General features: G+C 45.5%; 2 protein-coding genes across 2 annotated transcripts in view; one reads left to right on the plus strand and one right to left on the minus strand.

Annotated features, from left to right (window-relative positions):
* Positions 1–1371: 1371 nt before the first annotated feature.
* On the minus strand, positions 1372–17446 carry mfsd14ba (major facilitator superfamily domain containing 14Ba; the record flags this gene model as incomplete). The annotated part of the gene is made up of 12 exons (XM_079289229.1): positions 17321–17446; positions 9297–9395; positions 8971–9033; positions 8722–8849; positions 7586–7700; positions 6707–6925; positions 6470–6583; positions 5781–5852; positions 5207–5319; positions 4166–4263; positions 2015–2178; positions 1372–1647 (listed from the first exon to the last, which is right to left on the minus strand). The coding sequence occupies exons 1-12, from the start codon at positions 17393–17395 to the stop codon at positions 1372–1374; spliced, it is 1536 nt and encodes a 511-aa protein (XP_079145355.1). The 5' UTR covers positions 17396–17446.
* A 3309-nt stretch (positions 17447–20755) lies between these two features.
* LOC306792716 (uncharacterized protein) overlaps positions 20756–23449 on the plus strand; it is a gene marked incomplete at both ends in the record, with an annotated part of 5251 nt that continues 2557 nt past the window's right edge. Inside the window, 12 exons of the mRNA XM_079290001.1 lie at positions 20756–20817; positions 21027–21099; positions 21232–21274; positions 21364–21442; positions 21522–21610; positions 21752–21898; positions 22021–22072; positions 22227–22327; positions 22711–22796; positions 23053–23134; positions 23234–23319; positions 23412–23449. The exon at positions 23412–23449 is cut by the window's right edge and continues 50 nt beyond it. Of these exons, the coding sequence (XP_079146127.1) occupies positions 20756–20817; positions 21027–21099; positions 21232–21274; positions 21364–21442; positions 21522–21610; positions 21752–21898; positions 22021–22072; positions 22227–22327; positions 22711–22796; positions 23053–23134; positions 23234–23319; positions 23412–23449 (938 nt within the window). The remainder of the gene's footprint in view (positions 20818–21026; positions 21100–21231; positions 21275–21363; positions 21443–21521; positions 21611–21751; positions 21899–22020; positions 22073–22226; positions 22328–22710; positions 22797–23052; positions 23135–23233; positions 23320–23411) is intronic.

Consider the following 23449-nt stretch of genomic DNA (forward strand, 5'->3'; position numbering starts at 1 on the left):
AGTTGGCGATTAATAGATGACAGCTGATAGATGCACTGGGAATGAGACCGGGCTGAAAATACAGGATTTTCATACATTTGGTGTCACAATGAAAATATTAAATATTGTCATTAAATATTGAAAAATGTACGACAGTGTACGCCACTTAACATGACAGAAGCAGCTATTGTTGGACTAAATCTGAGAATCTAGTTTCTTTCTAGTATCTAATTTGTAAATTTCAGATTATATTTTGTGTTCAGAAATGATGAATAGAACCAAAGTGTAGCCGTAAATCATGAGGCTCCAACACGTTGCTGCTCAGACGGCTGAAGATGAAGTTGCAGCTGTGAGGTTCCTCCCACTGCCAGCAGCCAGCAGCATTCATAAAGTGAATGTGATGCCAAAAATAAAACGTGATACAAGGTGAGCAAATCTGAGTGAGAGCAAAAAAAAAAATGACACGCTGAGTGACAAAAAGGTGTGAAAGTGAAATCTACCCAGGGAGGTGTTCTGTTGGTCAAAGGAACAGAAAGACGTTGATACTGTGATGCGTTGGGTTTCATCAGCTCGTCACATTCACACCTTGTTAGCGATCGCTAGCTCTAAGCAGGTAGAGATACTGTCCACTTAAAAAGAATACCTTCACCCCGCCAAAAAAAGAAAACAAAACTGGAACAAAAACGTCTTCAAAAAAAATGTAATAAAAACAAAATAAGTATAAATCAACACTGATGTTTTTGGCTGCTGTAAATACGTTGCAGACATGTTTGACTTTTTACAATAACCGATAAGAAATAAACCACGGCATTAAAATACGGCTTCAAGATGATACAGCTGCAGGTAAAAAACACCTTTTCTTGTTTATCATTTTAAAAAACGAATCAACGACTTCAAGCTGACAGATGAACAATAACACTTCCGTTAAAACCTCAGAAAATATTTATTTTTCTCATCTTATGTGGGCGTATCCCAAACCTGGCCACTCCCGTGATTGGTCCCTCCTCTTGTCAATCAAACGATGGTTTCCCTTTGAACCGCACTGTCCCCTGGCGGGCCCCGGCCACTTTCTGGCAGTCAAATCCTCGTCTTGGTCTCTTCTGTCAAACTGTAGGACGACATCTTATTAGCGGCTCTTTGCTCCCGCCCCCTTGTGAAAGAAACATCCCCATTGGTCACTCACAAGATGTTACATCCTCTGCTCCTGGTGGCTGAAGTAGCACCGCCTCCTGGCTACGAAAGCAAACGGCCATTGGAGCTTTCTTGCTGCCAATCGCCATCTTCTGACAAAAAAAAAGTACACCTAGTTCTGCCCTGCAGCAAAGAAAACGTGTCACTGGTTCAGCACGGAATGCCGATCGGTCGAGCCGCGATGGGAGGCCCCGCCCTCCATCAAACCACGCTGTCCTGCAGCAGCGGCTCGAAGTCCTCGTCGCTGGCGGCAGGCGGGGCCTCCTCGTCGCTGCCCGGGAGGGGCGTGTTAATGTGGACGCCGGCCAGCGAGGACATGGACTCTTTGCTGTCCAGCTGGGGCTTGTCGCCGAGGGACAGGTGGGAGGCGGAGGAGGAGAAGCGGGAGGGTTTCTCGGGGATGAAGAGGGCGACGATGAAGGCGAACACTACGCTGCACGCCCCCAACAGGAAGGGAGGGCCGGGGATGAGGCCTCGCTGAGAGAGAGAGAAACAAGAGAAAAGTTTTATTTCCTCCAATCTGATCTGGAGCACAGCGGACTAAAGCAGATCGCAATTCTGCTCTTATTTTCTCCATTAAACATGCAAACTGAAGGTTCGTCGCTCATTCAGCAGACGAAGCTGCAGGACGTCGGTCTTTCGGTTCATTTACGGTGTGTATGTTCATTTAACGTGGGCGTTCAGAGTATCGTAAACGTTTCAATTCAGTTGAGGGGTCATCTCATCTGCTGCTGCGATCGGCCTCTATAGAGACCACTCTCAAACTATTTAGAGCGAATATCAGCTAGAAAGGTAGTGAAGCTCCGGTGCAGAGGGTTGGTGTGTACATCAGTGTGTACTATACCTCAGCGGGGCTTTGCACTGGAAGGGGGTCCACGTTGAATTCTCCCTGGATTGGGTCCAGGGTGTTGAGCTCCACATTGAAGAGGAAGAAGATGAATCCGTACAAAGCCGGACCCAGACCGTTACACAGACCTCTGATCCCTGTGATCATGCCCTGGACCACACCTGCAGGGGGAGGACGGGGGTCGTTGCTGTCAGCATGTCATTGGAGACATGCTGCTGCTGACATATCTCATGTCATATATCTCATGATGCACTTAGCTGCCAGGGGATTTATTTCACTGCCTGGTTTAGTAATACAAAGGTCCATCAGAGAAATCCATAATAACACACTGATCTATTGATCTGAGATGAGACAGGACAGGGTAGGAGATATAGGAGAGGAGATGAGACAGAGGACAGGGTAGGAGACATAGGAGAGGAGATGAGACAGAGGACAGGGTAGGAGACAGAGGAGAGGAGATGAGACAGAGGACAGGGTAGGAGACATAGGAGAGGAGATGAGACAGAGGACAGGGTAGGAGACATAGGAGAGGAGATGAGCCAGAGGACAGGGTAGGATACAGAGGACAGGGTAGGAGACATAGGAGAGGAGATGAGACAGAGGACAGGGTAGGAGACAGAGGAGAGGAGATGAGACAGAGGACAGGGTAGGAGACAGAGGAGAGGAGATGAGACAGAGGACAGGGTAGGAGACATAGGAGAGGAGATGAGACAGAGGACAGGGTAGGAGACATAGGAGAGGAGATGAGACAGAGGACAGGGTAGGAGACATAGGAGAGGAGATGAGACAGAGGACAGGGTAGGAGACATAGGAGAGGAGATGAGACAGAGGACAGGGTAGGAGACAGAGGAGAGGAGATGAGACAGAGGACAGGGTAGGAGACATAGGAGAGGAGATGAGACAGAGGACAGGGTAGGAGACATAGGAGAGGAGATGAGACAGAGGACAGGGTAGGAGACATAGGAGAGGAGATGAGACAGAGGACAGGGTAGGAGACATAGGAGAGAAGATGAGACAGAGGACAGGGTAGGAGACAGAGGAGAGGAGATGAGACAGAGGACAGGGTAGGAGACATAGGAGAGGAGATGAGACAGAGGACAGGGTAGGAGACATAGGAGAGGAGATGAGACAGAGGACAGGGTAGGAGACATAGGAGAGGAGATGAGACAGAGGACAGGGTAGGAGACAGAGGAGAGGAGATGAGCCAGAGGACAGGGTAGGATACAGAGGACAGGGTAGGAGACATAGGAGAGGAGATGAGACAGAGGACAGGGTAGGAGACAGAGGAGAGGAGATGAGACAGAGGACAGGGTAGGAGACAGAGGAGAGGAGATGAGACAGAGGACAGGGTAGGAGACATAGGAGAGGAGATGAGACAGAGGACAGGGTAGGAGACATAGGAGAGGAGATGAGACAGAGGACAGGGTAGGAGACAGAGGAGAGGAGATGAGACAGAGGACAGGGTAGGAGACAGAGGACAGGGTAGGAGACATAGGAGAGAAGATGAGACAGAGGACAGGGTAGGAGACAGAGGAGAGGAGATGAGACAGAGGACAGGGTAGGAGACATAGGAGAGGAGATGAGACAGAGGACAGGGTAGGAGACATAGGAGAGGAGATGAGACAGAGGACAGGGTAGGAGACATAGGAGAGGAGATGAGACAGAGGACAGGGTAGGAGACATAGGAGAGGAGATGAGACAGAGGACAGGGTAGGAGACAGAGGAGAGGAGATGAGACAGAGGACAGGGTAGGAGACAGAGGAGAGGAGATGAGACAGAGGACAGGGTAGGAGACAGAGGACAGGGTAGGAGACAGAGGACAGGGTAGGAGACATAGGAGAGAAGATGAGACAGAGGACAGGGTAGGAGACAGAGGAGAGGAGATGAGACAGAGGACAGGGTAGGAGACATAGGAGAGGAGATGAGACAGAGGACAGGGTAGGAGACATAGGAGAGGAGATGAGACAGAGGACAGGGTAGGAGACATAGGAGAGGAGATGAGACAGAGGACAGGGTAGGAGACAGAGGAGAGGAGATGAGCCAGAGGACAGGGTAGGAGACAGAGGAGAGGAGATGAGCCAGGACAGGGTAGGAGACAGAGGACAGGGTAGGAGACAGAGGAGAGGAGAGCAGATATTTTCTTGTCACCTTGTTTATCAGGATCAGCAGACTGTGACACCAGAGCAGAGACAGCTGGGAAGGTGATGGAGGACATTGCTGCTACAGCACCAGCTGCCCAGATCATCCTGTTGACACACACACACACACACACACACACACACACACACACACACACACACACACACACACACACACACACACACACACACACACACACACACACACACACACACACACACACACACACACACACACACACACACACAGTTAAAAGTGTATATGTCTGATCTTTTTGTGATTTCGTCCATCTGACATCGGCTTCAATCTTTCGTATTTCTCCGCGTGTTTCCTCTCGTAATGACGATTCACATTGTAATCCTTCAACACTGCAACTTGTTCTCCACAAACTAAGCACACGGCTTTACCTTTGACTTCAGTAAAGAAATACTTAAAGTCCATATTTTGTTAAAAGTTCTACACTGTGTCAGTCTCTTTTCTAACACATTTTTGAGGGCTAACAGCAAACTCACATCTCCCGTAAGCTCAGTGGCAACACATTGCAGTGACGCTGCTGCTCACATACGTTCATTAACATACGTAAATTGAGAAGAAAACAAAAAACAAAAGTCGCCTTCAAAATAAAAGCAATGCAGCTATATTCTGTGCATGATGTACACTTATTTACGTTTTATTCCTAATTTCCCAATGACCCCCCGCGGGCCGGACGGCAACAGCTCGCAATGCTCAGGTCTGATTTAGAGTCAAACAGGAAACAGGCCATAAAGCAGAGGATGCTTTAGGGCGGGCTTACTGTGATTGACAGGTTGCTGCCGCTAACAGAGACGTATACGGCGTCACTACGTCACTCCTCCACAGACAAACATGTCAATCAACGAAAACATCAGTCTGATTATCCGGTCAGGGCCAATAAACAATTCATTCAGGATATTAGGTATCTGTACTGATCACGTCAGATTCCGAACCATGTCCTCTATTTAATATACAACTCGAGTCGCTCTATTTGGCTTCTTGATGACATTAGAGTGGGGGGTTAGCATCCGATCTCACCATGGCTCTGATCCGAAGCCGTACCAGGCCAGCTGAAGGATCTGGAAGCCCAACCCCAACAGAACGGTGTTTTTATTACCCAGAGTCCTCATCAGCAGTGTGAGGAGGAGAGTCTGAGGAGGGAGAGGAGCGGATTCTTACAGATATTTTGTACAAGCCTTGTACTTATGTAAGAAACATGTATAATTCATTACAAAGTAGTAAAAGCTGCTAGTATGAGCACATGTGATGACACTTTTCATATAAGTGGTTTGTCACATGTTATATATTCATCGAAAACATTCAGATCACACGTCCTTCATGTGTCACTAGCGAAACAGTCTTTCTGTTATCTAAACTGCTAACGTGCAGAGTTATTCTTCTGTTGCATGTATTGCAACAGAAGACAGTGCAGACAGATGCTCGTAGAATTGTAATGAGACGAATGAAGACGCATACTTTATATCGCTACATGTAAGTAAAGTTGGATAAAATGACATCTAAATTAAGTCCAGATTTGTGACACTAGAAATGCTGAGTGTGAATGGGGTTTATCCTCTTCACGCTCTGCAGTGTGTGTGTGTGTGTGTGTTACCTGTGCTACGATGGACAGAATGCCCACCACTCCAATAAACACAGCGATGGTGGTGGAGGAGAAGTTTATGACCTGGAGGGACAGACAGACAGACAGACATTTGTTTATTTGCTACTTTCTAAAGAGCCCGTTGTTAAACTGACTTCATGCACACAACGACACAACGTTAAACTCTTTCTGCCGTACACACGGACATTTCAGCACGCGTGTAGAGGACGTTCATAAAAGGCTTGGCCGGCGTGCACCAGTGCAATGTGGATTTCGAACGACATGCAACTTGCAGGTCTGAGCTTTACCAGGAAGATGATTTCAACCAGAATTATCAAAACTCATGGAAAGCTTATTGAACAAAATGTTACGGTTGTCCACCACAGCAGAGCTGTTTTCCACATTGAGGGAGTTTTGCGGTTGAAAAGTTGTGTTAAAGTGTGTACACTGACCTTACCAGGCAACTTTCTTATGTTTAAGTTTAATAACGCATTCTATCTCTGAGTAAGTATTTGACATACCTTAGTTCAGTTCAAATTAAAACTATTGTTGATGTTATGTCCCAATAATTGGTGCAAACAAATAACGCAAGTGCCACAAAAATCTTTTAATTTCACACTTATTGGCATCAATATTGTTCGTGCTTGCAGTAATGCTAGTGTTCTTAAGAAAACACTGCATTAGGCAGCAGAGCGTCTCACCTGTCTCAGGTAGAGGAAGAAGCTGGAGTACTGTCCGGCCTCCGGCAGGTAAGACAGGAACACAGTGATGCAGATCAGTAAGACTGTCGGGTCCTGACCCACCTTCCTCAGAGACTGAAGGAGAGAGAGTCAAGGTTACAGTCTGTGGAATGAAATCGGACTCACGTCCACTGTATCATTTTAAAACACAACAAATCAACCAATCAGATGCTGTATCGTAAGCTGTTGGTTACTGACGGTGAAGGGATCAGCCTGCTCCCAGGATATGGGCGCCCCCCAGGTGTTGAGCCTCATCTTGTCCGGCAGAGACTCGGGCACGGCCAGCAGGATGAAGCAGATGTCGGCCAGGGCGACCACCGTGGCCACCAGGACCACCAGGTTGTCCCCGTACCAGGCCGACAGGTACGCCCCGATGGCCGGACTCGTTACCAGGCTGGCTGCGAAAGTAGCTGACACCTAGGGGTCAAGGAGGGGGGGGGGGGAGACAGAGAGGGACGATGGATGTCAAATGCCGGAAAAACACAGTAAAGGCTGCGCTTCATTTGTTGAAGCCAAATTTTAGCGTTTTTTTCTGCGACGTAGACAGAGCTCCATATCATTACAATCATGACAGAGGCTGATGAAAACTGTAGAATGTGATCCAGTTCGTAAACACATCGTCTAACCTTGTCAATCAAAAAAGTTTAAATAGCCAAGCTAGCAGCTATAAGGCAGTGCTTTGAGCTAAATGCTAATGTCAGAATGCTAATACGCTTCGGGGGTTAGGACTTATGTTCCCTCGAGGAAATGTTCAAATATGCTGATGTTTAGCGGGTATTATGTTTAGCATGTTAAGTTTAGCGTGCTACAGTAGCATGCTAACATTTGCTAATCGGCAACGAACACAAAGGCTGTCGTTGAAACAACACACGACTGACGAAGAAGTTATGCAGGGTACAGTACGCCACCTTCTGCGTTGGTCTGCAGTGAAAACGAAAAATGAAACTGTTCAATCAGTTTTTTTGCAGCGTGCAGGCTTCAGCCTTTAAACAGGCTTTCAAAGCACTGGACAGAAACAGGCTCATCTTTTAAGATGTATACATTTAGTTTGACAACACACCACACGGGAGTCCTTACCAGGCCGTAGGCTGTGCTCCTCTCTCTCTCATCCGTCACATCGGCCACGTAGGCGAAGATGACGGAGAAGGTGACAGAGAAAGCTCCAGACATGGAGATCATGGCGAAGTACCACCTACAGAGAGGGTCAGGGAGAAACGCTTAACAGTGCAAGAGAGAACTTGTACTTCTGCACCAAGTTCTACACCTCAGCCAGAAAAGAAAGGGTTCCTCCAGCGTGGAGGAACTTCACTGGCCTGCACAGAATAACTTGACCCCTACCTCATCCAACCCCTTTGGGATGAACTGTGAGCCTGACGTTGAGCATCCAACATCCATGTTGGGCCATGCTAGCGCTGTACCCAATGTCTTTCTTTTGGTTCACATTCATATATCACCACCGTCAAATCTTTTTTTAATCCTTAATTTGAATGAAGTGATTCATCTGATTCAATTAGCTTTAGTTATTTTAAATTAAAGGAGCCGTGTGTAGGATTCAGGTGTTTACACACTAAAGCGAAAACATAGCTATCAATAATATATTGCTTTTAAATTCTACACTCAGTTGCTTTAAATCAACTTGAATAAATTAATCTAACTCTGCCATCGCCATCTTTGTTTTTTGCAACCGGAACTGAAACGAGGGCGGAGCTAAGTACAAACGAATGCTGAATAAGACATTTTTTACACAACAAAAATGTCCTGAACTGAAAACACACTGTGAAAGGGTTAAAGTCCGCAGACGAAAACGCCGTGGTAGCGACCTGTCAATCACAGTAAGCCCACTCTCAAGCATACTCTTGCTTTATGGTCTGTTTGACTCTAAATGGACCATAATGTACTAAATGAACATCATGTTGTATTGAAGAAGACTTGAAACTAGAGATTGAGACATAAACTCATGTTTACAATGTTTACTGAGGGAATAAATCAAGAGAGAAGTAGAGTCATTTTCTCATAGACTTCTATACAACCGGAGGAGTCGCCCCCTGGTGGCCATTAGAAAGAACGCAAGTTAAAGTCACTTCCTCATTAGAACTCTGATGTCCAAGTTCATAACACGCCTCTATGGCTCTCCACGTGTCTCCCTTTGACTTCACAGCTCTACTGTACCTCTATCTCACTCTGACATTGATCATGATAACAGCGGGTCCTACCAGGGGCTGAGCCTCATCAGAGGGATCGGAGCGCAGGTGAAGAAGACGGTGACCAGGAGGAAGGTCCGCCTGCCCCACACGTCCGACAACGCGCCGATCAGAGGAGCAGACATGAAGGACAGCAGACCCTTGACGTGGAGAGGCGGAGTCAGTGGCAAAGTAAACAATCATCGCCAACTGAAGTGTCTCTAAAGTTCTCTTTTAAAATGTATCGGTATCTACAGTATGAGTAAGTGTTGAAGTTCTTACCTTCACGCCCTGAATGAGGCCGTTCATCAGGAACGTGTGCTGGGGAAACGTTTCGTGTAAAACCTACGAAGAGAAGCCACAACAACGATGATCACTAAAACTAGCAGTTTTCACAGTTAAAGCAAAGAAAATGGTCAAAAATAAATACTGCTATCCCCCTGTGGGCTCAGTGCAGTGACACCCCCAACTCCAAACGACAGTTACCTCTGTACCTGTGGCTGCATGGATGACTATCAGAGACAGTCTGTTGTACCTGGACGAATCAGTTACTATAATAAAGGCACTGTACTCAGTGTACCCCCCCTTCACCACGCAGTGGTACTCACAGTGAGCATGGGCGTGGTGAGCAATCCCCAGGCGAAGAACTCCAGGAAGATCACCACCACGGCGTGATACACACTGGGCCTGCCGATGCCCTGCTGGAGCTGAAACACATGACACATTTCAACTAAAGGGCCACTCCACCTATTTTACACACGCCGATCAGTTTATCATTGTGGAGGGAAAAATCTCCTCACGATGAGAGTGAAGCAGGCCAGCACACGTGGACTGATAGCTTTTCAGTCACACGCCGCTAAAAACGTTACCGAAACTGGTTTACCGTCAAAAAGGATTTTAATCCTGCTGTTGCAATTACAGTTATGCAATGGTGTACATTAATCTCATGAAATATTACACTATTAACCCACTTTGGAAAAAACTCTTCCCAGTCCCAGGAGAACACGTCTTCCCCAGGACCCTAACTAACAGAAGAGAAAAACTCTTTTCTATATCCCCCCCTCATATTCGTTCGCGACTCCTCCCCTTCCGTCTATCTCAATTTTTATTAGCTAACTTCTCTACACACCTCAGTAAACGCCTGTCTCCACATCTCTCTCTCCCTGAGCAGCTAACACATTCAAATCCTGTCAGTTATGACTTACTCCCTTCTATGATAATCCTTCAGTATGAAAGCTAAACTTCTGCAATTTGGCAGAAGCTTCATGTCTTATTAGCTCCTAATCCTACAACACTTTATGTTTATCTTAATTATGCATTCCCAATACACATGTTTATGACTAATTATGAATTCATAATTATGAATTATTAAACACTTTTATTATATCTACTAAACACCCCGGTTTTTGCTCAAATTTCTTACATCATCATGGTTTCAGTCGTTCGTCTGTATGGACTATTTTATTTTTCCTCCTGATGACATCACAATGACATCCTAACGGTTCCCTCGGCTTGGACCCGAAAAGCCGGCTGAGTGGGAGGACTTTAAAAGACGCGGTTATTTCCATGCAGCCTAAAGAAAGGTGGTATCAGACTGAATAATGGATATTGTAGGATGTGCATGAATTGTTTTATTAATCCTTGTTACAGATAAAAAAAAACACAATGTCAGTCCCTGAAACTCCCCGTCCTCTTGTTGTCTCAAAACTTTCAATTCTTTTGTCAAAAAGCATAAAAAGCGAAATATCGTCATCATCGCTATAGGGGCCATTGCTGACCAGTGAGAATATGACTCAGACTTAATGTGCATTGTACCTGGGAGGAATATTTATGAGTACAACATTTTTACTCGGAAATTTATATCAGCCACAGTGTTGTATGGCTTTAACAGGCAGTGTCATCCAGAAATCAAACCCAGAGCACTAACAAGCAAACTTCAATATTGTGAAAGGGTTAGACTCAACATTCATTCAGTTTCAAGCAAAAGATCATTGTTTAAACAAGTCTAATAAACACACAGAAATACATATAAAACATGCAGGTTTACAGGCAACTGTGTATGAAAGAGCAGGTTAGGAAATAAACACATTTTCTAACACAGTTAAACATTTTGGCTGATTGAAATAGTATTAAAGTGGAGCACCACACAGGAAATGATTGTCAGCGCACCGACATGGATCCACAGGATTCAGGTGGTCATGTGGATATTTACTATCTTTAGCCTGAATAGTTACAGCTTCCACTAACACAGATTCAGGCTGTGTGATATTTTAGATAATGAGTTATTCTTTGCCGCTCTCCTGTTGAGAGGAAGTTCATTAGTGGGATGAAGATCTCCGTTATATATCTTGATTTTCTGGTTGCATTTGATACCTCCACACAGCTGACACCTTTTATTTATTTCAATTTAAAAAACATTCCAACACAATGACTTGTCTAAATAATCCTGATCTAAAGAAAATGGTGAATGATGGATCTCCTTCTGTGAACGAAAGAACAGCAAGTGATGCATTTGTTATTGTCCACTGTTGTGATGATCAGTGAAACATTCATGGACAGAATATCAGTCACCTACAATTTTACTAATTGATGAATCTCTTGTAATTTGTAGGAATACTAATAAAAATCGTCATTTTCCAGCTTCTCCAATGTGAGGATTTGCGTCATTTCTGCAGCTATTGGATAGATTGCCATGAAATGTTGTGCACTTATTTATTGTTCCAAGAGGATGAACCCTGACTTCAGTGATCCCATGATCGACATACCTGAAGTTACCCTGGAGGCTCTGACGTAGCTGAAGTTACCCTGGTAGGGTCTGACGTAGCTGATGTTACCCTGTAGGCTCTGACGTAGCTGAAGTTACCCTGTAGGCTCTGACGTAGCTGAAGTTACCCTGTACGCTGTGACGTAGCTGAGGTTATGTTGGAGGCTATGACGTAGCTGAAGTTACCCTGTAGGCTATGACGTAGCTGATGTTACCCTGTAGGCTCTGACGTAGCTGAAGTTACCCTGTAGGCTCTGACGTAGCTGAAGTTACCCTGTAGGCTATGACGTAGCTGATGTTACCCTGGAGGCTATGACGTAGCTGAAGTTACCCTATAGGCTCTGACGTAGCTGAAGTTACCCTGTAGGCTATGACGTAGCTGAAGTTACCCTGTACGCTGTGACGTAGCTGAGGTTATGTTGGAGGCTATGACGTAGCTGAAGTTACCCTGTACGCTGTGACGTAGCTGAGGTTATGTTGGAGGCTATGACGTAGCTGAAGTTACCCTGTATGCTGTGACGTAGCTGAGGTTATGTTGGAGGCTATGACGTAGCTGATGTTACCCTGTAGGCTCTGACGTAGCTGAAGTTACCCTGTAGGCTGTGACGTAGCTGATGTTACCCTGGAGGCTATGACGTAGCTGATGTTACCCTGTAGGCTCTGACGTAGCTGAAGTTACCCTGTAGGCTCTGACGTAGCTGAAGTTACCCTGTAGGCTATGACGTAGCTGATGTTACCCTGGAGGCTATGACGTAGCTGAAGTTACCCTGTAGGCTATGACGTAGCTGAAGTTACCCTGTACGCTGTGACGTAGCTGAGGTTATGTTGGAGGCTATGACGTAGCTGAAGTTACCCTGTACGCTGTGACGTAGCTGAGGTTATGTTGGAGGCTATGACGTAGCTGAAGTTACCCTGTACGCTGTGACGTAGCTGAGGTTATGTTGGAGGCTATGACGTAGCTGAGGTTATGTTGGAGGCTATGACGTAGCTGATGTTACCCTGTAGGCTCTGACGTAGCTGAAGTTACCCTGTAGGCTCTGACGTAGCTGAAGTTACCCTGTAGGCTATGACGTAGCTGATGTTACCCTGTAGGCTCTGACGTAGCTGAAGTTACCCTGTAGGCTCTGACGTAGCTGAAGTTACCCTGTAGGCTATGACGTAGCTGATGTTACCCTGGAGGCTATGACGTAGCTGACATTACCCTGTAGGCTATGACGTACCTGAAGTTACCCTGTACGCTGTGACGTAGCTGAGGTTATGTTGGAGGCTATGACGTAGCTGAAGTTACCCTGTACGCTGTGACATAGCTGAGGTTATGTTGTAGGCTCTGACGTAGCTGATGTTACCCTGTAGGCTCTGACGTAGCTGATGTTACCCTGGAGGCTATGACGTAGCTGATGTTACCCTGGAGGCTATGACATAACTGAAGTTACCCTGTAGGCTATGACGTAGCTGAAGTTACCCTGTGCGCTGTGACGTAGCTGAGGTTATGTTGTAGGCTCTGACGTAGCTGATGTTACCCTGTAGGCTCTGACGTAGCTGATGTTACCCTGGAGGCTATGACGTAGCTGAGGTTACCCTGGAGGCTCTGACGTAGCTGATGTTACCCTGGAGGCTATGACGTAGCTGAGGTTACCCTGGAGGCTATGACGTAGCTGAGGTTACCCTGGAGGCTATGACGTAGCTGATGTTACCCTGTAGGCTCTGACGTAGCTGATGTTACCCTGGAGGCTATGACGTAGCTGAGGTTACCCTGGAGGCTATGACGTAGCTGAAGTTACCCTGGAGGCTATGACGTAGCTGAAGTTACCCTGTACGCTGTGACGTAGCTGAGGTTATGTTGGAGGCTATGACGTAGCTGACGTTACCATGTAGGCTATGACGTCGCTGATGTTACCCTGTAGGCTATGACGTAGCTGATGTTACCCTGTAGGCTCTGACGTAGCTGATGTTACCCTGTAGGCTCTGACGTAGCTGAAGTTACCCTGTAGGCTATGACGTAGCTGAAGTTACCCTGTAGGCTATGACGTAGCTGAAGTTACCCTGTAGGCTCTGACGTAGCTGAAGTTACCCTGTAGGCTCTGACGTAGCTGAAGTTACCCTGTAGGCTATGACGTAGCTGATGTTACCCTGTAGGCTATGACGTAGCTGAAGTTACCCTGTAGGCTCTGACGTAGCTGAAGTTACCCTGTAGGCTCTGACGTAGCTGAAGTTACCCTGTAGGCTATGACGTAGCTGATGTTACCCTGGAGGCTCTGACGTAGCTGAAGTTACCCTGGTAGGGTCTGACGTAGCTGATGTTACCCTGTAGGCTCTGACGTAGCTGAAGTTACCCTGTAGGCTCTGACGTAGCTGAAGTTACCCTGTACGCTGTGACGTAGCTGAGGTTATGTTGGAGGCTATGACGTAGCTGAAGTTACCCTGTAGGCTATGACGTAGCTGATGTTACCCTGTAGGCTCTGACGTAGCTGAAGTTACCCTGTAGGCTCTGACGTAGCTGAAGTTACCCTGTAGGCTATGACGTAGCTGATGTTACCCTGGAGGCTATGACGTAGCTGAAGTTACCCTATAGGCTCTGACGTAGCTGAAGTTACCCTGTAGGCTATGACGTAGCTGAAGTTACCCTGTACGCTGTGACGTAGCTGAGGTTATGTTGGAGGCTATGACGTAGCTGAAGTTACCCTGTACGCTGTGACGTAGCTGAGGTTATGTTGGAGGCTATGACGTAGCTGAAGTTACCCTGTATGTTGTGACGTAGCTGAGGTTATGTTGGAGGCTATGACGTAGCTGATGTTACCCTGTAGGCTCTGACGTAGCTGAAGTTACCCTGTAGGCTGTGACGTAGCTGATGTTACCCTGGAGGCTATGACGTAGCTGATGTTACCCTGTAGGCTCTGACGTAGCTGAAGTTACCCTGTAGGCTCTGACGTAGCTGAAGTTACCCTGTAGGCTATGACGTAGCTGATGTTACCCTGGAGGCTATGACGTAGCTGAAGTTACCCTGTAGGCTATGACGTAGCTGAAGTTACCCTGTACGCTGTGACGTAGCTGAGGTTATGTTGGAGGCTATGACGTAGCTGAAGTTACCCTGTACGCTGTGACGTAGCTGAGGTTATGTTGGAGGCTATGACGTAGCTGAAGTTACCCTGTACGCTGTGACGTAGCTGAGGTTATGTTGGAGGCTATGACGTAGCTGAGGTTATGTTGGAGGCTATGACGTAGCTGATGTTACCCTGTAGGCTCTGACGTAGCTGAAGTTACCCTGTAGGCTCTGACGTAGCTGAAGTTACCCTGTAGGCTATGACGTAGCTGATGTTACCCTGTAGGCTCTGACGTAGCTGAAGTTACCCTGTAGGCTCTGACGTAGCTGAAGTTACCCTGTAGGCTATGACGTAGCTGATGTTACCCTGGAGGCTATGACGTAGCTGACATTACCCTGTAGGCTATGACGTAGCTGAAGTTACCCTGTACGCTGTGACGTAGCTGAGGTTATGTTGGAGGCTATGACGTAGCTGAAGTTACCCTGTACGCTGTGACATAGCTGAGGTTATGTTGTAGGCTCTGACGTAGCTGATGTTACCCTGTAGGCTCTGACGTAGCTGATGTTACCCTGGAGGCTATGACGTAGCTGATGTTACCCTGGAGGCTATGACATAACTGAAGTTACCCTGTAGGCTATGACGTAGCTGAAGTTACCCTGTGCGCTGTGACGTAGCTGAGGTTATGTTGTAGGCTCTGACGTAGCTGATGTTACCCTGTAGGCTCTGACGTAGCTGATGTTACCCTGGAGGCTATGACGTAGCTGAGGTTACCCTGGAGGCTCTGACGTAGCTGATGTTACCCTGGAGGCTATGACGTAGCTGAGGTTACCCTGGAGGCTATGACGTAGCTGAGGTTACCCTGGAGGCTATGACGTAGCTGATGTTACCCTGTAGGCTCTGACGTAGCTGATGTTACCCTGGAGGCTATGACGTAGCTGAGGTTACCCTGGAGGCTATGACGTAGCTGAAGTTACCCTGGAGGCTATGACGTAGCTGAAGTTACCCTGTACGCTGTGACGTAGCTGAGGTTATGTTGGAGGCTATGACGTAGCTGACGTTACCATGTAGGCTATGACGTCGCTGATGTTACCCTGTAGGCTATGACGTAGCTGATGTTACCCTGTAGGCTCTGACGTAGCTGATGTTACCCTGTAGGCTCTGACGTAGCTGAAGTTACCCTGTAGGCTATGACGTAGCTGAAGTTACCCTGTAGGCTATGACGTAGCTGAAGTTACCCTGTAGGCTCTGACGTAGCTGAAGTTACCCTGTAGGCTCTGACGTAGCTGAAGTTACCCTGTAGGCTATGACGTAGCTGATGTTACCCTGTAGGCTCTGACGTAGCTGAAGTTACCCTGTAGGCTCTGACGTAGCTGAAGTTACCCTGTAGGCTATGACGTAGCTGATGTTACCCTGGAGGCTCTGACGTAGCTGAAGTTACCCTGTAGGCTCTGACGTAGCTGAAGTTACCCTGTAGGCTCTGACGTAGCTGAAGTTACCCTGTAGGCTATGACGTAGCTGATGTTACCCTGGAGGCTATGACGTAGCTGACGTTACCATGTAGGTTGTGACGTAGCTGATGTTACTCCCCCCCCCCCCCCCCCCCATTTTAATTTAAAACTATTCATATATTTATATTACAACAGAAAAGAAAATCTGTAAATCTTTGCTTTTCAGAAGTGCAGAGATTTTTAATGCAATTGTTTTGCATAAAAATGACTTCAATGATTATCAATGATAAAATTTGATCGGATTAAATATATATATAATAAATAAACAATCACTACTGTATGTTTCAGCTCTACCTGGTGTATATTTAGAGTATAGTCCATTTAGGTATAATATTAGGCCTCTATATGTTTTATAATCTTATTTCTTGCCTTGCTGCAACTGACAAATATTTTCATTCATTCATTTTTCCGATGGACCCATTATTGTTCAATCAATGCAAAGCCTGGAAATTGTAATAGAAAAAAAGAGAGAAAAAAAGAGCCAATCAGGATGTCTCCTGTTATATTAAAATGATGTCAAAAAGCAGCAAGAACCACACACTGTTTTTGCCAGACGTGGTGGTAACAACACAATATGCCATATTTGAGACACAATGTCATTTTAATACCACGTCTCTGTTTAAGTTAAATGCAAACTACGTTTTTCTTAATTTATTGTTTCATGGGTGGTGTTAAAATAATGAAATTGTTCTCATGGACGCTGACGGAGCCGTGGAGGCAGGGGAGGGTTTGATGAGGCCTCGCTGTATCTCAGGCTGTTACGTAACAGATAACGGATCCATCCCGACCATCATCCTCACACTAAGCTGAGCTGTCTGTGGGCCACATTAAACCCGCGCACGCACGCACGCACGCACACACACTTATCTCCATCCGATAAAACACAGCCATTTTGGACCATCATATTCTCTGTAGTGTCCCATTCATTTGATCATCTCGAACATTGTGTCTACCGTCAATGGAGATTATTTTTGGGGCTGTTTCGAGCATCTTAATGTGAAGTGATGCTATTTATGGTTATTTGTGTCGTCTGCTTTTTAAATGACCACTGAATTTATAAAGGAGCCATACGTCATATGTTTTAATATCCTGTTATGTCATACGCACACTGACCGTTTTTTGTTGCCGTTTTTAACAGATTTTTAACAGATTTTAACAGAGATTACATCTTATTCTAAGTTAAATGTATGGACATAATAACAGGCTACAGAATTATATATATATGTAACATCTCCTGGATTAATGTAGGATAAACTAGCCGTACAGGTTGATGGGTAATTAATATAATATGAATAAAATGGCAGTTCATATCCACCCACCGCAGCTCCGTCCTTCATGATGATCTTCTTAACGAGCACCACCTGCCCGGTCCCCGCAGGCTGCTCCCCCGGCATCTCTTCACACCTGCCGTGGGTCACGAAGCATCCATGCCGCGTAGATATCCGCGGTTCTCCGGGTTCTTCCAGGGTTCGTCCTTATGTGGCCCCGAAGAGGCTAAACCGAGCTAACGGTAGATAAGAGTAATATTAACCGTGTTGAGATGGCGTTATTGTCCACAATGTCTCGCTTTAGATCCGCCGACAGGTCAGTCCGCAGTTCGCCTGTACGCGCTCACTCACACCATCAAGTTGGACACAAATATGACAGTGTTTCCGGTTTGTGTTGAGCGTCTTTTCTAATTAAAAGCGCCATTTGTTTTACACGCCTAATTGAACTTATTTTGACCAAATTCCAAATTCATAAAATCCAAATTTGCAATCAGGAGGCCAACATCTCCAAGCATTTCTAAAATTGAATATAGCCTACCTATTTTGCAGTTTCCCTCAATATTTCTCTGTGGTAATCAACTGACTCTGTGGAAGAGCAAAACAATCGCTTAAAGTAGAGGTCTTCAACAGGGGTCCGCGGAGGTACTGCAGGGGGTCCGCGACATTTTTGGTTGATTAGACAATTTTTTTTTTCTCTTAACATGAATCCGTCCATTATTTGAATCGTTCAGTATTGTATGCAAGATAACAGCATGGCAGTGGCACTAATAGGCCATCACTCATTTTAGTTTCCACATTTATGTTTAAAATGAAAACATCAATTTGAATAGCTTGTATGCATGATTATCATGCTATTGACAGACAATGTTGATGTTGGCATTGGTATCAGCTGACAAGGTGTGTTTATGAAAGGCAGTGGCACGGCCACCCTACTCACTGTACCTTGCACATGTTTAAAATAAAGACATGAATATATGAACCTGTGTATTAGTTGAATAGCTTACTGTTGAATGCACAACAAAGAGGTATGTTTATACATGGCACTAGGCCCAGTTTAATATAAAACACAATTTTATACAACATATATAGTCGGGGGTCCCTGCTCCATCTCTCTATCAGTTTGGGGGTCCTTGGCCTGAAAAACGTTGAAGACCCCTGGCCTAAAGTAATACATGATAAATGTACCTCTGAATCTTCATCAGAATCTAAATCAAGTTGCTTAGTAGCCTAAATTAATGGATTGTAATCTGCTAAGGGATTTTTTATATTTTTTATGAACGCATTAACGGGTTTGTAAAGACTAAAAGTACAAGTCACAGGTTACATCACAGAATTGTGTTGAACACATTTTTGTTAACAGTTAGACGAATGTGTATGTGGTCCAAAATTCAGGGATGTATTTATATTCACTGACTATAATCGTAAGTGATACGCAACTAATCGACTACTACCTGATAACTAGTATTAACCTTATCCTTCGTTTCCCCCTCTTTTCTTAACATTAATATTTATTTTGAAAGTCAAATCGCTCTACTTCCCGTCTCACCGACTGCAAATGCGGTCCGGTTGGATTGTTGCGAGTTTTTTAAGCCCTTAACCGGTTCTTGGCCTGAACGTTACAGCAAACATACACGTGCAGGGTGCGTTTGATTTATAAACCCGAGAACATGAATAGTAGCTATAGATAAGGTCAATTAACGGAATGACAACACGAAGGAGTCTGCAGGTCCAGGAGCCCCGGGATCGGCTCGTTATCTCAAAGTGGGCAGACTGAACGAGTACCAGACCGGAAATAAGATATTGCTCTCACAATAAAAGTGCTACGTAAAAGAATATGCCTAAAGTACTCCCGACTGAAATCATTTTTTTACTGTAACAAATATGAACCCTATTAAAACACGCCTTTCATTCATATCAAGTACATTACCATTGCTCTAAAAATGTGTGTTTCCGAAATTGTCAAACTATGTTTTTTATTTTGAAAAATAAACTGTATTCCGATTGGTTTGACAGTGGCACACGGAGCTTAACAGGCCGTGTATATCACGTGTCGGCGGCTGAGGTTGTTGGTTGCATGAGCGTGCGCGTGTATATGAATAAAACATGATACAAAAAAAGAGTGGTGACGGTGGGGAACGTGACCAGTCGACTTACATCATCAATAGGCAGAGAATCAGACGCTGAACGAGACGTTTTAGAGATCAGCGTTTGATTCTAGAAACATTTCAGTTGCCAGTTTCAGTTCATTGACAATAAGAATAATATTATAATGATGTCACCTTTTTTGTAAACCTCTGCTTAATCCTGATGAGGTCACAGGAGAGGCAAGCATGCAGTGGAAATGAAAACAAGGTCATTATGTTTTTAAAGGTCTGGGTGGGAAATAAAGCCCCTGCTTTTTACATTTACATTGCCTCATGCTACCCAGTGAGAACAATGGTTACTAATACGCTAATCATAATGATAGTATTAATAATAATAGGTTTAAAGTGCTGTGAATAGTGAGACAGCCATATGAGCAGTAATACAAGCCTCAGAGGCAGTAATGAGCTGTGATCATATTTGAAGAAACAAATCAGATGTGAGACAGTGTCAACAGAGATGAGAGCATCATGGTGTCCGTGTCCACAGTCCACATGAGATGGACAGGCTAAGTAGGGGATCATTCCATCCATTATCTGAAGCTGATCCCAGCTGACTTTGGTGCGAAGGCAGGGTACATCCTGGACATGTCACCAGACTACCATACCACAGAAAACCATTCACGCTGACATTCACGCCTACGGGCAATTTAGAGTCATCAATGAACCTATAGGCTGCATCTCTTTGGACTGAGGAAGGAAGCCGGAGAACCCCAGAGAGAACCCCACACTGACACGGGGAAGGCCCGTCTAGCCCGGGAATCGAACCCCGGCCACTTGCTGTGCAACCGTAACAGCCACTAGACCGCCATGGATTCAAAACCTTGAATCTATTCATCTATGTATAAACTTCTGCTTTACAGCACAGCAGCTTTAAAGTCCTGAACTATTATAAAACTGATTGTGTCATTATTAGTCTCTGCTCTGTAGCCCACTTATCATATGTAGGCGACATTATACCATGCTACACGTGTAGGCCTAATGTGGTACATGAAGCTGATGATGCATATGTACTTTTACTGGGATACGTTTACGACGCGAAGCTGATAATACTTGTGTATACTTTTACTGTGAATACATTCTTTTTCTTCTGTCAAAGCAACAATGACAGCAACCAAGATTGATTTTCCTCTTTTCTCAGTGTTCTCACTCCGTCCTATTAAATGCTGACCTGCTCCGGTGGGCAGTGTGTTTCGGACGCGTTGCTGGGCAACAGGGCACCTGCAGAGGTGAGTGTATGTTGTTACCTGTAAGCTGACACTCAGAGACAGAGACAGCTGTCGGACACTCTTCTGTGGCTCAGAGCGGCTTCAATGAAACAAAACCAAGCAGTCAAACCAACAAGATGGCTTTAGCCAGCGGTCACTGGCTGGAGAAAGAGGTGAGGGGAGAAGCCCCAAGTCCCAGGTGGGTCTCATGATTTTTAAAGTGTATGGCAGTCTAATCATATTCTGATGGTTCATCCACTCTGCAGGATGCTTTTGAGCCATGTGATGACGTAAACTCCTTTAAGGCTTTAAGTGGAGTGGTGTGAGATGAAAGTGAAAGATGTTTCTTGGGTGGTTTGCGCATTGTTAGATTGACACCTTTGTGTTGTCCAATGTGTGGTGTCACAGACACGGCCACGCTTTAGCTGTGGCAGGACACGTCGCCTTTCTGTCCGGAGGAGCCTCCAGCATCGACCAAGAGGTGACTGTTTCATTTTATGTTTTTAATTCAAGGAGATGTCACGAACAGCCTGTTTTACATATAAGAACAAAACATGGTTGAATCATGAAATGTGGACGTGATGGTCTGCTACATTTCTTCTCATTTATTTAGGAGGACGTCACTGTTTACTTCAGCGACTTCTACATGCTAACAGGTACAAATGAAGACGCACAGAACACAGAACATACACAGAACAATAGAAATAGAAGAACTAGTGACCAGAGACTTTGTTGTTGTTTGTAGTTTCTCCTGATGATGTGTCGTGGGAGGAGATTCCTCAGAGCGGAGAAGTTCCCTCAGCCAGAGCAGGACACACTCTTTGGTAAACTCCAGCACTGACAGCTTGTAGTCCTGAGCAGCAGAACCGACCTATTGTCAGCTTCATCTTCTTTCCTCCGCAGTGTTGTGAAAGGAAAGCTGTACCTGTTTGGAGGAGCGTCCAGCCCCGACGCCACCGAGTGTCTCCCGGGAGTCTTCAGCTTTGATATAGGTGAGGACGTCACAGCATGCGGGGACAAAGAGGACACACGTCCAGCTCGGTCTGTGCTCATGCTTTATGTTTGTCGTTGCTTCAGTGTTACATTCAAATAAAGCCGAACAGCAATGTGACGGTGTTTCCACTTTCTAACAGTGTCTCTGACTTGGGATTGCTTATCGGTCGGGGGCGTGGCCCTCAGAAGCCTCAGACACAGCGCTGCTGCCGTGGGAGACAACATCTACGTGTACGGAGGCATTCTGGGAGGGAATCCAACCGACGACCTCATGGTCTTCAACACAGGTCCATACGTCATCATCCTCATCTTCATTAAAGGAGCGTACTTCTGGTTGTTCATGTCTTGGTGGTATAGAGAGCTGGACACGGCGTTGGTGTGAGCGTGTTTTCTCTCTGCTCTGTTTCAGCGTCTCTCACCTGGACGCCGGTGAAAACGAGCGGATCGCAGCCTCCTGCCCTGTAAGACGCTTATTACTAGTTTCACTGAGGGAGGATTCATGGCAGGAATGTTTTATTGGAGAATATGAAAATGCTCTGGGGTTTTAACGTCGTATCAACGCTGACACACACTGACGATAACTTCAGCATTCGTGTGTTTCTTGTATGTGTGTAGGTGGGGTCAGAGTTTTGCTCTGGTGGGAGATCAGGTGTTCATGTCCGGAGGTCATGAAGCAGGTGGAGACTTCTGTAAAGACTTCCATGTTCTCAACACAGGTAATGAACTCTGATTCAGAAACATATAGAAACTAAAATGGGAGTGATTGTCGGTGTTTTGTATTCGTTCAGGTCGCACCTCATCTGCCAGTTATAACTAAAGTGCATTCTAAAGGTCTCGAGATTATACTTCCAAGTACAAATGCTTTTGACTTGAAATCAATATTGCTCATAAAATCTACAGTATATTTTAAAAGTAGAATTTAAATGGAATATAATATATATTGTAATGAATGATGTGATTTTACGTCAGTAGTCAGTCCTGGACTTCCATACAGAGTGTATTTCTTTAAAGGTTTTACACACCCTGACATTAAACAGTCTCACTTGAGGTCTCCACAGATCATAGACTCACCTTTGAGTTCCACCCGTTTGTTTTTTAGAGAACTTACAGTGGCTGAAGTGGGAGGTGAAGGGAGAATCACCGGCAGCCTGCAGCGGACAAACACTGACTGCACACCATGATAAAGTACACACACACACACACACACACTTGTCGCCATGGTTAAACTACGGCGAGGGAAAGGGTTCAGGAGCTGATTGAACTGGTGTCTGAGCTTCCTGAATGGTTCACCTCTTCAGAGCGGTCAGATCAAGAAGTCAGAGAGGAAGACATGTCGTATACATCAATATAAGTAGCTCCCATTGATGGATTCTGTCTTCATTGTTGGTGTTTGTTTTGATTATGATGAATGTCATTTTTCACTGTGTTTCATCCCATGGAGGACATCTACCTGTTTGGCGGCAAAAGCACAAATGAGGACGGCACGGTGACGCCTTCCAATGAAATCCATAAACTGAGTATCTGTGAGTGAGACGCCGACGAATGCCAACAGGAGTTATTCTGAAGAAAGTCAAAGGATTGACTTATGCTCTTTTCATATATGTCACGTGGTTTCCCTCCAGCTAAGATGAAGTGGAAGGTTCCTCTGTACGTTGGAATTCCTCCGGCCCGACGCCACGGACACAGCGCCTTCATCCTCCACAGCCACGTCAGTGCGCCGCTAATTATTTAAAAAGGTGCATCATTTGTTCCATTGTCACGTCTTATAATATAAAACTTTTGTTGTCTTCTGGTTGACAGCTGTATGTGTTTGGAGGGAAGAATGAGGAGCAGGAGTT

This window comes from Melanostigma gelatinosum, assembly GCF_949748355.1.
Source record: "Melanostigma gelatinosum genome assembly, chromosome: 18".
NCBI classification, from domain to species: Eukaryota; Metazoa; Chordata; class Actinopteri; order Perciformes; family Zoarcidae; genus Melanostigma; species Melanostigma gelatinosum.